The sequence below is a fragment of the Podospora pseudoanserina genome, chromosome 3 (genome assembly GCF_035222485.1).
Source record: "Podospora pseudoanserina strain CBS 124.78 chromosome 3, whole genome shotgun sequence".
Lineage (NCBI taxonomy): Eukaryota > Fungi > Ascomycota > Sordariomycetes > Sordariales > Podosporaceae > Podospora > Podospora pseudoanserina.
The window spans coordinates 1,514,039-1,529,015 of NC_085922.1; the positions used below are offsets into that span (position 1 = coordinate 1,514,039).

The window sequence follows — 14,977 nt, forward strand, 5'->3', positions numbered from 1 at the left end:
CTCGACGACGGTTAAGCCATAACTTCGATAACCACTCCCAAAATACCATCTTGCTTCCACTTCAACCCCCTTTGATACCCCAATCCCACCACCGCCCACCATGTCCGAGCTCCCCCAATACAAAAAAGACTTCCTCAAATCCGCCATCGACGGCAACATCCTCAAATTCGGCTCCTTCCTCCTCAAATCAGGCCGCACCTCCCCCTACTTCTTCAACGCCGGCGACTTCTACCGCGCCGACCTCCTGAACTCCATCTCCACCGCCTACGCCCTCACAATCGACTCTCTCCCCATCCAGTACGACATCATCTTCGGCCCCGCCTACAAGGGCATCCCCCTCGCCACCGCCGCCACCATCAAGCTCGGCCAGATAAACCCCGACAAGTACGCCTCGGTCGAGTACTCGTTCGACCGCAAGGAGGCCAAGGACCACGGCGAGGGCGGCAACATCGTCGGCGCCCCCTTGAAGGGAAAGAGAGTCCTCATCGTGGACGATGTCATCACCGCTGGCACCGCCAAGAGGGAGGCCATCGCTAAGATTGAGAAGGAGGGCGGCATCGTAGCTGGCATCGTTGTTGCGTTGGACAGGATGGAGAAACTTCCGGCCAAGGATGGGGATGATTCCAAGCCTGGGCCGTCTGCGCTGGGCGAGTTGAAGAAGGAGTACAACCTGCCAATTTATGCCATTTTGACATTGGATGATATTATTGAGGGGATCAAGGGCTTGGTTGGAGAGGAGGATATCAAGCGGACTGAGGAGTATAGGGAGAAGTACAAGGCTACTGACTAAAGTGCCTGTGAAAAAAGGAAATGAAAAAATATGGCAGAGATAGGCTTCTAGATCAAGATGAGGGGATGCCGGTCATCTCTAATGGGACTTCTGAGGACTGCGTCGAAGCTGTCTGATCCTGGAATCGAGTCACTATGCCCGTGCAACAGCAAGGTACTCCTCACACGAAAGTCACCATGTTTTCGACATCAGCAGTTACATATCCCCTGTCTATTTCAAAAAGGAGGTCCAAGTTGGTTCGGATCTCCCTATTCTGCTGCTCGGAATCCATGTCCAGTCGCTGCCTCGTATAGCAGTGTGTTGCCATCGGAAGATATCAGAAACACTACTCTGGTTTCCCGGAAAGATCAAACACCTGGAAAAACAACTTCGTTAGCCCTCCACAACACCTCTCTCATGAAATCACAACAGCAAAGCACTCACCATATCATTCCACCCCCCACCCCCAAACTGCGCCTTGCTTGGCCCCAGGTTCTTGTACCCAAACCTCTCATAATATCCCACCAGATAATCCTGGCAAATCAATCCCACCCCCTCCCCCAGCCCCATACCCTTCACCTGCTGCAAATACGCCTTCATGATCATCTTGCCTATCCCGCATCCCTGAAGTCCAGGCAAAACAGCAAGTGAATGCAGCGCCACCAGCCCCCCCGTCTCCTGATGGCCCACCTCGGCAGACTTCCCTTGTCGTGTCCGCCAGTCTTTGGGGTAGTCCATATCAGCGTCACTGACGACTTTGCCAGTCCCACGAGTGGAGACGATATGCGCCAGTAGCACCGACACGGCGCCATCAGCCCGGTCGGTTTCCACCGGGCGGGCGGTGGAAAGGGTGGGGAGCTTGCAGGAGGAGGGAAGCTGGGAGGGGATGACGGTGCAGAAAACGCCGAGGGAGAGTTCGGGGCAGGTGGTGAGGCGGTATTCGAACTGGGAAGGATGTTAGTAAAGCCTCATTGATATGTTGAGAAAAGAACCATGGGTTTTACCTTCTCAGGGGACGCCCTATGGTCAGGGTTGGGGAATGCGGCATTCTCCAATTGCACGCATGACGGTGCGTCAGAGACGGTCAGGGGTCTGATGTTTGGGAAAAAGGGGAACGGAAGCGCCTTCTGAAGCCTCGACTCAGGAGAGTCTTTCTCTGCTCGTCGCTTCTGACTGAGTGTCTTTTGCAGTTGGGCAAAGTCCCCGTCGGCATCGGAGGACTCGTCAATGGCTTGGTCTCCATCGACGGGGCCTGGGCTGGCTGTGGTTGGAGGGTTGACGTCCTCCCTCGCTGGCTGTTGTTCAATTTGGGAGACCATGTTTGAAAACGGAATGCTGTGCTGTGTCGTGTGCCGCTGTGCTAGCTACACAGTGAAGTCTGCGGTGAAATATGAATAAGAAAATCCAATATTACAACCACGTGGTCAAGTCAAGGCCAGTGACACCCGAAATGACTTGTGATGATGATAAACACAATGGAGAGATGATCGGCTAGGTATTCAAAAGATATCAGACTTGATGCCTCGAGGTTGTAAGGTGGAAACGGTCAAGAACCGAGCGAAGCAACGTTGTATCACCAGCACTCTTTACCACCAGGCTGGGAAGAAGGTACGAAGGCCAAGCGTCAACGGAGCAGTATGGGTGCCCAAACTCACTTCCACAAACCAGTCATGAGGTCCCCAAATGTCTAAGCTGCAGATCCACCCTGCGAGGGGGAACTTGCAAAAGGGAACGACAAAGACGCCTTTGCCCCTCGGTCAGTGGAATTTTGCTGTCATTCGCCTGTCAAACAGGACCCCTGGTGGACCCTGACGTTTGCAGGTGTCAATATCCAACGTTGGCGGCGCCGATCAGAACGACAACGGTGTTGACGGCGTGGTCAAGGGATGCCGGCAGGCACTCCGTGACTTACCCCGCCCCCTCCATCTCCGTGAAATATCCACAGCGCCAAACAGGGGTCGGGCTGACGTCACCGATAAGCTTCTGAGATGGTGAGATCCTGAGACGGCCTTTTGAGGCGATCTCTTTCCCAGCTGGCTCAAGAGGGAGATCGAGAAGATGTAGTCGTCTGTGCGAAAAACAATTCTCACTGAGAATCTGACAAAAAAGAGAAAGGGTGTAGGAGTCATGCAGACCGCTGCATGCAAGAGATAAAAAAGAGTCAGTCGTCCCGTCTCTAGGTGTCCCAACATGTTGTGATCTATCAAGCGAGCCAATACCGGACGGAGCGCCTTGCATCCAGCTCTGCTGCAATCGATGCATACATGGGGGGTCAACTGATCCCTTGATGCATGTACTCGATGCCCTTGTCGCCCGGTTGAAGAGCCCCCAGCTTGCGAGGGTGAAAAGTTCATCCCAACGCTGAAGCCTGCAAGTTGTTGCTGATGGTCAGCCATGAACAGCATCCATGATGCCTAGACGAGACAGCAGCGCGTGTCATACGGACGGCCTTTCGCTCGGCATTGGATTCCAATGTACACCGCTACACTGACTGTTCAGTGCCTGAGAAAACCTGGCCATGTGTCCACCCGGGGAAGCTTGCCTGCTGCATAGCAGAACCTCGATGGGCTTCCAATAACTTCCATCTCTCAACTCAGCAGCAGAGGTAGGATGCTAAGGCAGGTCGACAACGCTACTGCGGCTTCAGGGGCATGAAGCACTGCTTGCGAAGCTTAAATGCATCTTAGTGTGTTAAAAGTGTACAGCCGCATAGGTATGGCCATCTGTGTCGGTTGGTGATTGGTGATTGTAAAAACTGGAAATGGCGTAAAAAGGTTGAAGGGAACTCTGGAAGTCTCAGGTCGTCTTCCGTGCCTCTACCCCACGCTCCCCAAGCTAGCAAAAGGTCTGGACCCTCCAATCAGGTATCTTAGGGAGCCTACGCCCCCCTGGTTCTAGCTACCCGTCCAAGGCTTTAGCGGTGCCTTTCTCGGAAAGGAAACTGGAGCCCCTCCGTCACCGACTTAGCTTGAGACCTTACCTCGGGCTGCCCCTCGTGCCACAGCATACAACAAAGCTTGACTGTTGACAAACACAACACCCACCGCCTCGACTGACTTTTCCTCTCTACGAAACTTGAAATTTTTACTTTTAGATTCTCTTCCGGCGGCATTGATCCCAACGCTTGCAACCACTCGTACTTGTTTCGTCTAGTTCCACTACCATCGACGCTCTCTCCGCTTGCGCCAGACTCGACAACATGTAAGTCGATTCTTTTTACCTTTTATCACGTCAAACGCTCCTGGTGACAGGTTACTCACGAACACCAGGCGCATCACGCTCACAATCACAAACGCCGAAACCCAGGCGGACGACCAGGACCTCCTGTCTCTGGACGTCTACCCGGAGATGACCATCGAGACCCTCCGAAGCTCGATCCAAGTCGAAACCGGCCACCCCTCCACCTCCCAACACCTGTACCATAATGGCAAGCTCATCAACGACAATTCCAAGACACTGGCCGAATTGAACGTCGACGATGGCGACATGATGGCCCTCCACGTTCGCGACATCCGTGGTAGCACCGGAATCCCAACAGGACAGGGGGAAGCAGGACCATCTCGTCAGCAAGCGCAGGCGCCTTCAGGAGCACAGGACCCCGAGACCGTCCGTCTTCAGATTCTGGGCAACCCAGCTCTTCGGCGAGAGGTGGAGAACTCATCACCACAGTGGGCTGGTGCGCTGGACGATCCGGTCAGGTTCGCCCAAATCTTCAACAGCCAGTATGATGTTGAGAGGCGGGAGCGGGCTGAGCGCCACCGGATGATTGCGAGGCTGAATGAGGATCCGTTTGATGTGGAAGCTCAAAGGAAGATCGAAGAAATGATCCGGCAAGAGCGTGTCATGGAGAACCTTCAAAATGCCATTGAGCATAACCCCGAGGGTAGGTTCCTTTGACTATCTGTACCAGCGGTTCTTACAAGAGCACCTCTCTAACAAAATGTCAGTTTTCGGTTATGTGCATATGCTGTACCTCGACGTCGAGGTCAACGGGCACAAGGTCAAGGCTCTTGTTGACTCTGGCGCTCAGGCCACTATCATGAGCCCGAGTTGTGCTGAAGCCTGCGGTATCATGAGGCTGGTTGACAGGCGGTTTGCTGGTATCGCTAAGGGTGTCGGGACAGCCAACATTCTCGGCCGTGTCCACTCGGCCCAAATAAAGATTGGCCCTCTCTTTCTTCCCTGCAGCTTCACAGTCATGGAGGGTAAGACGGTGGAGCTCCTGCTCGGCTTGGACATGTTGAAGCGTTATCAGGCTTGCATCGACCTGGCCAAGAACGCGCTGGTCATCCAGGGGGAGGTTGTGCCCTTCTTGGGAGAGGCTGACATCCCGAGGGATGTTGAGGAGCAAGTACAAAAAGAGCCAACTGCTCCCGGTCCCGCCGGTACTACGATCGGCCAACGGACCGGAGCTGTCACTGCCCCAGGTGCTCCGGCTCCTGGTTCACCAGTCCCTCAGGCTGAGGCACCACCTGCTGCTCCCGCCGCAGTGCCCGTTCAACCCTCCCGGCCTCAGCCACAGCAGCAACAGCCATCACCACAACAACAACAGCAGCAGCAGCAGCAAACTTCGCGATTCCCCCGGGAGCATATCGAGCAGCTCAAGGCTCTGGGGGCCTCGGAGCAGCAGGCTATTCAGGCCTTGGAGGCTACTGGTGGTAATGTTGAGTATGCTGCCAGCTTGATTTTCGAGGCTTAAGAGGGATTATGGGATCTGGTGCCATGCCGAACTCCTGGATCGTTGGCGCAAAGCTTTCGTAGGTAGCATAGCGTGTTTTTTTGAACTTGCGCTCGGTTTGTGATAGATGTTTCGGACCTACGTGGGTTTTTTTTTTTGCTGGAATTATACACACAAAAACAAGACGGGAAAAGAGAGAAAAGTCCTCTTTAGAATTGGGGGTCAGGGAAGTAGCGTTTGGGCAGGAATTGATGAGCTTGTGTGTGCCAACCTATCTATCTACCGAACTTCACGTCGAGCCTCACAAGGTCAAACAACGCTCATTCATATCTAAACCCCGTTTGTTTTCTCTTACTGGATCCCATAACTTGACGTATCTTGCCGTACCTAATTGCCTTTGCTTTTATCTACCACTACCATCACCCCCATGCATACCCTACCTACAACAAAAAGAATCTACCTCAACTTGTAAACACAAGGCTTCAAAATCGCCATCTCCCTCCTCTTCCTCTCCTCCTCCTCCCTCTGCTCCCTCCCTGTCCCCACAAACTTCTTCCTATTCTCCACCACCTCCGCCCTCGTCTCTCTCTCCTTCTTCCTATCCTTGAACCCACCCAACGCCCCAAACCCCCTATCCTTCCCCAACCGACTCGCATTCGGCCCCAGCTTCTTCTCCACCTCCCTCTGCTCCTTGAACCGCGCCTCCCGTTCCAGCGCCTTGGGGTCAGAGCACTTCCCCACCAGCGCAGGCGCAGCCTTGACAAAGCTCATCCTAACAAACATCTTATTGCTCATATCAACCGCATGTTCCCCCATATCCCTATTCAGCAAAAACCCCCTCCCCTGCAGCGCAGCCACAAAAGCCGAAATATCCGTGCTGCTCGATTTTTGAACGGGGGGCACATCCCCATCGACATGCTCCGCCAACTCGGCCAAATCAGCCGCCTCCTCTTCAACAAGCTGCTTAGCATTCGGCTTGTTGTTCTTCCTCCTGTTGCCCACGGAGTGTGACACAACCTTTGCCGGCTGCGTCGTTCCTGACCCGCCAGGGCTGGAAAACCTGGATTTAATCTCCGCCACCCAGAGCTCCCCCTTCCAACGAAGAATCCGATACGCCTCCTCGATGAAATCAGTCCAGTTCGTCCCCATCAACGCAAGGCAAAAAACCACCACGTCCACCGTCCCAGGCTCAAGCGGGAGGTTGGCAATGTCGGCTTTGGTGACCAGGGGGTTGCCCCCCGTTTGGAGGTCAAAGCTGTGGATCTGGAGCTTCGACTTTTTGAGAAGCGGTTGGAGGGTGGCGGCTAGCTTCGCGTCGCCGCAGCCTAGGTCGGCGATGGTGCAGATTTTGGTGGAAAAGTCCCTCGGGAGGGGGATGGCGGTTGGGAGGGCGGGGTGGGATTTGGGTGGTTGGCGGAGGGGGGCGCGGGTCTTGATGTCAGAGATGTAAATGTCGACTGGGTTTTCGGGCCAGACTTCGACTTGGCGGCGGAAGCCTTCGTGGTATTCGGAAAACATTTCGGGGGAGGTGGAAAAGAGGGAAAAGGATTCTTTGGAGGGGCGGGTGTAGAGGGTTTCGTTTAGGTGGCGGAAGCGGGCCGAGATGAGCTTTTCGCGCATGGAGGCTTGGAGGGGGGTGAGTTTGGGGCCTGGGGCGGGGGTTGGGGCAGCTGGTTTTGGTGGTGGTGCTGTGGCTCTGGTTTGGGCATCGTTGTCGACCTTCGGGGGTTGTTGCTTCTTGTCTTTCTTGTTCTTCTTGCCGGTGGCGGTGTCTTGGGCGGCGGCGGGTGTGGGCTTCGGGGTCTTGTCTTCCTCGTCGTCGAAGCCATTGAAGCCATCCTCGGCGTTCTCAGATGGGGCTACAGACTTCTTCTTTTGCTTCTGCTCCTTGGCCTTCTTGGGGGTGTTGTCCTCGCTCTTCTCTTCAGCTTGGGCGGTATGCTTGGGGGCGGGCTGATGGTCTGTCTTCTGGCGCTTTGCCTCCTGCTTGCTCCGCGGCTTGGTCCCTGGCTTGGGAGCCTCCTTGTGCTCGATGACTTGGTCCCAGAGATCAGCAAAGTTGTCGGCCGTCACATTCTGCTGGTTCGGTCTTTTGCGCTTCCTTGCAGGTTTCGAGGCCGGGGCGGGAGCGGCATTCACCGGAACGGCACCGTTCTCGGTCTCGATCTTGAGCTTCTCGGCCGAGATACTCAGGCCTTTGACGGGAAACATGATGGCAGTCGAAAGAACTGGCAGTTGGACTGGATTGGTGGCTGGCCGCAGTTGCGCTGGCAGTCTGTTGTCTGTCGCCTGTTGCTGTCGTCCAAAAGACGAAGAAAAATTTAGTGGGGCCAGGATCGGCAAGCCGTCAGCCCCCACATTGGGGTTAAAGCTTGAGTGGACCGTGCGGTGGAGATCAACGGCCCAAGCTCCCGTGAGGGTGTCCCGTGAAGTTTCACAACCATCTTCTTCGAACATGCCTCGGTTTCCCACCCCAAATTAACAATCATATGCTGTGTCCCTCCCGCCTCTGTGCTTCTTCAGCCTTGCGGCCGAAACTGACAGCTGATCCCTGGACTCTTTGTCCGGTTTGGGACATGCAACGACAACAACGGAGGTGTCATCCGGTTTGGCCGATGTTGAAGAGAATCCCCTCACAGAATCCCAGGCCCGTTTTTTTGAAGCTTGGGGCATCAGTTGATCGTGGAGCTTAGTTATTCGATGTCCTGATCCAATCCAGCATATGTCAGTTCTCGATCATCATACATCTTGACCATTCTCGTCGAGAACCTCGCATCCTCGGCCGTCAATGCATTCTGCCGTGCATCTATCTCCCCAGCATCTCTCCGTGCTTACTTTTTTCTACTGTACCTCGAGTTCGAAGCTACCTATGCAGGACCCCGGGCTCGCCGCACACACACACACACACACAACGCAACTTCACATGTCTTTTGTCTTGGTTATCCAAAGCAATCTCGCAGATCCAGTGTTTGACACAGATTGAAGCCAGAATAAGACCGGAAGTATTAAGACGGCCCGCGGGATACACAGCATTTTTCTATACAAAGAAAGCCAGTCTGGGTTTGCAGTGCGACTTGTTCATGGGGAGTATCGGCCCTTTACAGCTTCTGATGGCCACAAAATTTGGTGCCATGATACCAAAGAGCACTTGGCAACCGTTTCGGCTTCTCGCTCACCGTTACCACGCCAAGATTTACTAGTCATGGACGGTCGTTGAGCGGGCGCCCGGAGGTGTTCGATGTTGCAGTTTACTTTTTTGAATATCCATAGAGCGGCAGTCGGAGCTGAAAAGCCCTATCATGTGAAGAGATGCATGATAATTTAGGCATGGAAGCCGCAGAGAATATTCCATAGATTAACGAGGCGGGATGTTTGGTTGGGACAGAGGAACTTGTGCTCTTGATGGAGGGGAGCAAGAGTGGGGGATTATCGGGATATGCTTGGTCCATCCCATCACCCTATCCACCTCCACTCAGGAGTTCACACACTCTTCTTCATACACTCACCAGTTTCGTTTCTGCATCTTGTTATCACCTACACTAGTTTGCGTCACACGGCACCACCTCGACCCTGACCTTGAACGGTAGGACGGCTTGACGCCACAGAGCTGCAGACCAACTCGAAAGCGTCCATCTTCATGTCATAAAACTGCAGCGGTGTTCCTGGTCCGCTCGTGTCACGCTGTCACATCCCCACCGAGTTTAGTTTGAGGTCCATAGTACGGTACTAGGTGAACTGACTGACAGGTAGCGCGGGCTACACAACGGCAGCAGCGGCAACGCCGGCATCAGACTCGTCCCGAGGGATATACCATTATACCTGACGTGTCGAAGGAGGGGAGGGTTACTTTTTTAGAACGCCCGTGGTGACGATGGACGGGACGGTTTGTTCCCGTCCCCCAGAGCTGGACTGACAGAGAAGTGTACCTGACCTTGTGAGACTGAGAGCTGGAGCGCGCGGGGGGGCGGGGGGGGCATCTTGAGGGGACATTCACCCTCCATCATCCTGTCAAGGCGCCACAGCTGCACATGGAGCACGCATACAGGCTGCATCAGCTAACCTGTAGGTCCCGCAACTTCACCGTTCTGGCCCATGGTCTGGTGTTAGGGGACTGTAGGAAAGTGGCGCCAATCTCTTGGCCCGTTGAGGCTGCCCCACCTCACGATGCTTGCCCAGCTCTCCAGCTTGCGGTGGCCGCCCCGTGCTGCGATGCGACTCTCCCCTCGCCAAGCAACAAGTGAGAATTGCGAGCGCCCGATCTGTCCTCGCACCAGAATCTCTTCGAGCACCATTGGCCCGTGATGCCATCATACAGCGCCACACCTCTCGATCTGCTCTCCTTTCTCCCTCCATAGCAAACCGCCCACGCCTCTGTGTCTCTCCTTCAAGTGGGAGAGTGAGTGAGAGCACTCGGCCGAAGCCACGCCCCCCCCACCCACCCCTGGCTTGTTCCGCCTGACACACCACGTCCACCACCTAGTTACCACTATACCACAACAAAGAGAGACGGCCTAGATATCTACACACTACATATAAACGAATATCACCTACCCATACGACGCTGCTCGTCGATATCAGCCTCAACGGCTATTGTTTGTCACCCTCACCGCGGGCGGGCTGCCAGGCTACGCCATCTTACACCCAACGGGTTCCTGGGGCTGTTTCGGCCGGCACTGGTCTTTTCCATTCAGCTAATCAACAAGTTAGCGAAACCTCTCCGCGTCCTGTTGTGTCCTGCAGACAGCTGCACCAATTCGGATCATACTCTGGCTTCGCCGGGATCAATACAAGGCGACCTGCTCTCAAGGTAATTCACAATCTCGTTACACCAGCTTGTCTCAGTCCGTTCCGGTGAGGTGCATCACCTACGGCATCTGATCCGCCCCATTCCACCCTACATACTGACCTTACCTACATAGTTTGTGTGAGTATCTGGGCACCGCGGCGGAGATTTATTACCCGTCTCCCGCCCCCCATTGCCCTCTTGTCTTGGTCAGATCAAGGGACTACAAACTCATGATATATTCGCCAGACAGCCTCGAGTTTATCATGTGAACGCGCTGAGTTTTCACTAGCACAGATCCGTCACACCGCTTTCCCGGTAAAGCTCTTTACTCGCCGTTTTTCTTTCTGCATACTCTACACGTTTACCCCCTTTTTTTGACTTACACCAACCATCATGGACGTCGACACCCTGGAGGCACAAGCCCCAAAGTCTGCTCCTTCGCCCGAGCCTCCCTCTGGCAATGATCCCTCTGAGCCGCCCAATGGCAAGGGAAACCAGCCGCCAAAAAAGACAACAGTCAGAAAGAGAACCAAGACTGGCTGCCTCAGTAAGTGTTTACCATGAGCTTGGGTGTCGCTGATGAGGCGGGCCTCACTCTTCAAAATCCTGTGCACGGCTCCCGCTGACTCCCCTTTTTAGCTTGCCGCAGACGGCGAATCAAATGCGACGAGGGCAAGCCCACCTGCGGGAACTGCATCAAGTCCAAGAGACAATGTGAGGGATACAACCAGCGCATTGTCTTCAAGGAGTCTATGGGGCCGTTTCCTTCTGGCCACCTTTGGGGACATCCTGTGTACCATCAGCAGGCCCAGGAGGCCCTTCTGAACGCTCAGCTCTCGGAAGCACAAACCAAGGCTGCCTCGTCACAAGGACCGCTTGCCGCTATTGCTCCCAAGCCGCTATCCGTTGATTTTTCTGGTACCGGGACGCACCCTTACTCTCAGGGCTTTGCGGGACCTTCCAACCATTCTATCGCTGGGCCACCCCTCTTTAGCCCGCAGCACATCGACCCACAACAACATCACTTGCCTAGCCCGCAGCACCTCGAGCCACAGCATCACTTGCCCAGCCCGCCGCTCTTGACTCCCAATACTGTTCAGTATCCCGACCAGTATCCTTCACCTGGGGACGGGTTGCCCTTCTCGGACTATTATGGAGCTCAGACTCAACAGCCGGTTAGCGCTCTTGGACATGTCTCCCCCATTCATGGTCACCATGGTCAATATTCTCATCCTCAACCCCATCCCCATGACCAGGGCTATGGTCATGGCCATGGCCAAGAGATCCGGCAGAGTGTTGAGACACCACAGTTGGCTTCGCCAGATACGGCAGCGGCACTCAGCGGCACTGTGTCTGTGGAAGAAGGATACTGGCAGTCTGACGATGAAGCTTCCATGATGGCATCAGACGATGAACAAGGGCCGATAGACCCGCACAGCAGCCATCTCGAGTCTAACGATCTCGGTATCCTCGTGGCTCGGCGTCTCGACACCGACGGTGATGCCTACGGCGTTCACATCCGGTCCTTTGCCGGTCACAATGCCACCAACGTCCTCGACACGTACATGCCGTCGTCAGCAAACTCACCCCTCAACGACTCCCAAACCGCCGCCATCTTCTGGTACTTTGTCAACGTCACAGGCCAAAGCATGTCTCTCTACGAGCGCCACCCCTTTGACCCCACCCCCATGTTCCAAGGACAGCCCGTCGCCAAGGAGCGGCAACACATCTGGACCTGTTAGTTTTACCACGACTTTTTTCGCCCATCTCTGCCTGCCAACCGGACACCCCTTGCTAATATCTCCATCACCAGATACTTTCCCCATCATGGCGTTCAACCACCCGGCCCTCATGCAGGCGATGCTCGCGCTGGGTAGTCTGCAAATGGCCAAGCTCCAGGGCCACCCCCCAACAGCAGCGATGAAGCACTACCACTTGAGTCTCCGACGTATCGCTAAGAACTATCAAAGTCCTACTCGACGGATCCAACCAGCCACTCTGGCAGCTACTTTGCTGCTTGGCTTCTACGAGGTGTGGAACTCGGATCACGATAAATGGTGTAAACACATGTGGGGCGCTCGCGCGATCCTGAAGGAGCTTCCCCTACGGCAAATGACGCGTGATATTCTCACTCTGAAGCGGAGACAGCGGGAGCAAGCGAGGCGTAATCACCAGTGTGATGAGTTTTGTTTCGACTCGCGTCATCATGAGCAAAAGGATGACTGGCCGGAGCCGGACACGGAGTTTATTGAGAGTCTGACGGGGTTGAAGGTTGATTATGGCGGGGGGGAGGGGTATGTTGTTGTTGGGGGGGAGGAGAGGGTGAGGAGGTTGACGGAGAGGGATGTTGAAAAGTATGAGCAGATTAGGGATTTGTATTGGTGGTATTGCAAGATGGATATTTATCAGAGTTTTCTGGGGGGGACGAGGCCTTTGTAAGTGTTTTTTTTTTCTTGGGTTAGGGATGAAGGGATGGTGGACTGACGACGTTTGGGGAACAGCATGAATTATGAGGCGTGGACGCAGTGTATTCCTAGGGGGCCGTTTGGGAAGATTGATTCGATGTAAGTTTTGAGGGGGGTGGTGTTTGGGTTGATATGGTGGTAGAAGGCTGACTTGAGTTGGGTAGTTATGGGACTTTTGACCATTTGATGTTGTTGTTGGGACGGTTGGCGAGTTTTGCGTCGAAGGATTTGACGAGGAAGAGGAAGGCGAGGAAGTATGGGCCGCCGCCTGGAGCTCCAGGTGGTCCTGGCGGTCCTCCTGGTAGTGGTCCCCCGGGTGGTCCTCCTGGTGGTTTTGAGGGTGGTCCCCCAGGAAGATTCCCCGGCGGTGGTCCTCCTGGTGCCGGCCCCCCTGGAGGCTTCCCGGGTGGCCCGCCCGGAACTTTCCCCGGCGCCCCCCCGGGACCCGGCCAGGGAAGAGGTGCATCTCCACCCCCCTTCACCGGCCTAATGCCCTCCTCGGGCACCTTCGACATCCCCAAAGGCTTCTCTCCACCCCGGGAGTCCACCCCTCCCCCGGACTCTTCTTCCTCCTCGGAAGAACCAGAAGACTTCTCCACCTCGACCGCCAAAGCTCTCCAAGAATGGGAATCCATCCGCGCCGCCTTTGAGCTCTTCCGCTCCAAGCTCGGCCCCGACTTTGAGCCCATGGGTCCTGACTTCGCGCCCCCAGACATGACCCCCTTTGGCCCGGCTTTGATCTACAGGACTTACAGCATCGCGGGGATATGGATGAATTACTACATGGGGCTGATTATTTTGCACAGAAGCCACCCGTCGATGCCCCCGATTGCAATATATGCCGCCGGCATGGCGGCGCAGCAGACGGGGAGGTGGGCTAATGAGATTGCGAGGATCGCGGCGGGGTTGCATGAGGATACCACGCATGTTAGTGCTGTGAGCACGCTGGTGGGTGCGGCGTTTATAGAGAGCTGTTTTTGCTTGTTTGTGGCGGGGGTGCAGGTAAGGGGGTTTCCTGTTTGTCCTTTTCCGCTGTTGTTGCTGGGGGGGGGTGGGGGGTTGGGGTCGCCGAGTAGTTCGGTGGGATGACCTCTTTTTTTGTTTTGTTTTTGATGCTGTGGTGATGATGATGATGATGATGATGATGATGATGATGACGATGATGATGGGTTCTTCCAGACGTATTATGATGATCCCCTTTTTTGTTGGTGGATGTGATTAGATTTCCTTGTCCAATTTTTTTCTTTTTTTTCCTTTTTTTTTTTTTTCAAGAGTGTTGTATTACTATGTACACGATAGATTTTTTTCTTGTCTTTGTTTCTCTTCGTCATCATGTACACTACTAGATTCCTTTTTTGTTTTGTTTTGTCTTCTGAGGTTGCCGTCGCCATGTACATGATTAGACATTGTTGTCCCTCCTCGCGAGCCTCACCGTCGTCATGTACATGGTAGACATCAACCTTTTCTCTCGTGTTGCCATCATCATCATCATCATCATCATCATCATCATCATCATCATCATCATCACCATCACCATCATCACCATCATCACCATCATCGTCTTCACCACCCACCCCAACCTCCACCCCCCTTGGTTCCCTCATCGCCAACACATCCCTCGTCAACTTTGTAGATAAATCTCGCTAACATCCCCAGTTCCAATCCCTCCCCCAACGCCACTTCACCATCCGCCGCCTCCGCGACATAGCCCGGCTAACAGGCTGGCAATCCGCCCGCCAAATCGCCGACGGCTGCGAGTCCGGCTGGAACAAAGCCGCCTCCCTCGGCCGCGGCCCACCCTACCACTCACCCCCCGAGCTCGGCCCCTTATTCCCAGACAACATCTGGAACCGTCCCCGGCGTATCGATCGCCGGATCCGCGAGATTGAAGCCTCGGAAGAAGCCCCAGACGGGAAACTCGTCCTGGCAAAAACAGAACAAGCCCACTACGCGCTTGGGCTGCTGAGCGTGGAGCGGGATTTGGATGAACTGGTAATTGTTGAGGAGGAGGATGAGAAGAGGAGGAAGGGGGGGAACTAGAGGGGGGGTAAAAGGGGGTTGTAAGATACCATTGAAAAGGGAGGTTTGCTTGATCTGCGGTTGTTGTTCGGTTTACGATGGTGTTTCGGTGTTGATTTTCAGAAGGGGTGCCCGGAAGACAAAAAAAACAGGGATATATACATCACTTACAGGTCAAAATATCTTGTACAACAAAATAGATAGTACCTACCAGACAGATACAGGAAGAGCAAGAGTTTCACATGATACAGCTTTCTCCA

At 54.5% G+C, this 14,977-nt stretch overlaps 6 protein-coding genes across 6 annotated transcripts; 4 read left to right on the top strand and 2 right to left on the bottom strand.

Moving 5' to 3' along the window:
* Positions 1–100: 100 nt before the first annotated feature.
* On the top strand, positions 101–790 carry URA5 (orotate phosphoribosyltransferase; the record flags this gene model as incomplete). Its single annotated transcript, XM_062945546.1, has 1 exon — positions 101–790. The coding sequence occupies one exon, from the start codon at positions 101–103 to the stop codon at positions 788–790; it is 690 nt and encodes a 229-aa protein (XP_062801537.1).
* Positions 791–822: 32 nt separating this feature from the next.
* QC764_304290 (uncharacterized protein) lies at positions 823–2,855 on the bottom strand. The gene is made up of 3 exons (XM_062945547.1): positions 1,774–2,855; positions 1,214–1,714; positions 823–1,145 (listed from the first exon to the last, which is right to left on the bottom strand). Exons 1-3 carry the CDS (start codon positions 2,086–2,088, stop codon positions 1,116–1,118), a joined length of 846 nt encoding a protein of 281 aa, XP_062801538.1. The 5' UTR covers positions 2,089–2,855; the 3' UTR covers positions 823–1,115.
* A 311-nt stretch (positions 2,856–3,166) lies between these two features.
* DDI1 (DNA damage-inducible protein 1) lies at positions 3,167–5,882 on the top strand. The gene is made up of 3 exons (XM_062945548.1): positions 3,167–3,970; positions 4,039–4,652; positions 4,717–5,882. Coding segments are annotated over exons 1-3 (1,368 nt in total). The 5' UTR covers positions 3,167–3,968; the 3' UTR covers positions 5,469–5,882.
* Positions 5,883–5,903: 21 nt separating this feature from the next.
* On the bottom strand, positions 5,904–7,658 carry RRP8 (25S rRNA (adenine645-N1)-methyltransferase; the record flags this gene model as incomplete). The annotated part of the gene is made up of 1 exon (XM_062945549.1): positions 5,904–7,658. The coding sequence occupies one exon, from the start codon at positions 7,656–7,658 to the stop codon at positions 5,904–5,906; it is 1,755 nt and encodes a 584-aa protein (XP_062801540.1).
* A 1,953-nt stretch (positions 7,659–9,611) lies between these two features.
* Positions 9,612–10,502, top strand: QC764_0051430 (uncharacterized protein; the record flags this gene model as incomplete). The annotated part of the gene is made up of 3 exons (XM_062940414.1): positions 9,612–9,684; positions 10,026–10,254; positions 10,445–10,502. The coding sequence occupies 3 exons, from the start codon at positions 9,612–9,614 to the stop codon at positions 10,500–10,502; spliced, it is 360 nt and encodes a 119-aa protein (XP_062801541.1).
* Positions 10,503–10,626: 124 nt separating this feature from the next.
* Positions 10,627–14,738, top strand: QC764_304320 (uncharacterized protein; the record flags this gene model as incomplete). The annotated part of the gene is made up of 7 exons (XM_062945550.1): positions 10,627–10,780; positions 10,873–11,970; positions 12,047–12,504; positions 12,574–12,668; positions 12,735–12,797; positions 12,863–13,700; positions 14,355–14,738. 7 exons carry the CDS (start codon positions 10,627–10,629, stop codon positions 14,736–14,738), a joined length of 3,090 nt encoding a protein of 1,029 aa, XP_062801542.1.
* Positions 14,739–14,977: the final 239 nt, after the last annotated feature.

Coding starts and splice junctions, on each gene's coding strand:
- DDI1 (XM_062945548.1), top strand. Junction 4,653..4,716: donor CATTGAGCATAACCCCGAGG/GTAGGTTCCTTT, acceptor ACAAAATGTCAG/TTTTCGGTTATGTGCATATG.
- QC764_304290 (XM_062945547.1), bottom strand. CDS start 2,088: ATGGTCTCCCAAATTGAACAACAGCCAGCGAGGGAGGACGTCAACCCT. Junction 1,715..1,773: donor ATAGGGCGTCCCCTGAGAAG/GTAAAACCCATG, acceptor CATCCTTCCCAG/TTCGAATACCGCCTCACCAC. Junction 1,146..1,213: donor GTGGGGGGTGGAATGATATG/GTGAGTGCTTTG, acceptor TTGTTTTTCCAG/GTGTTTGATCTTTCCGGGAA.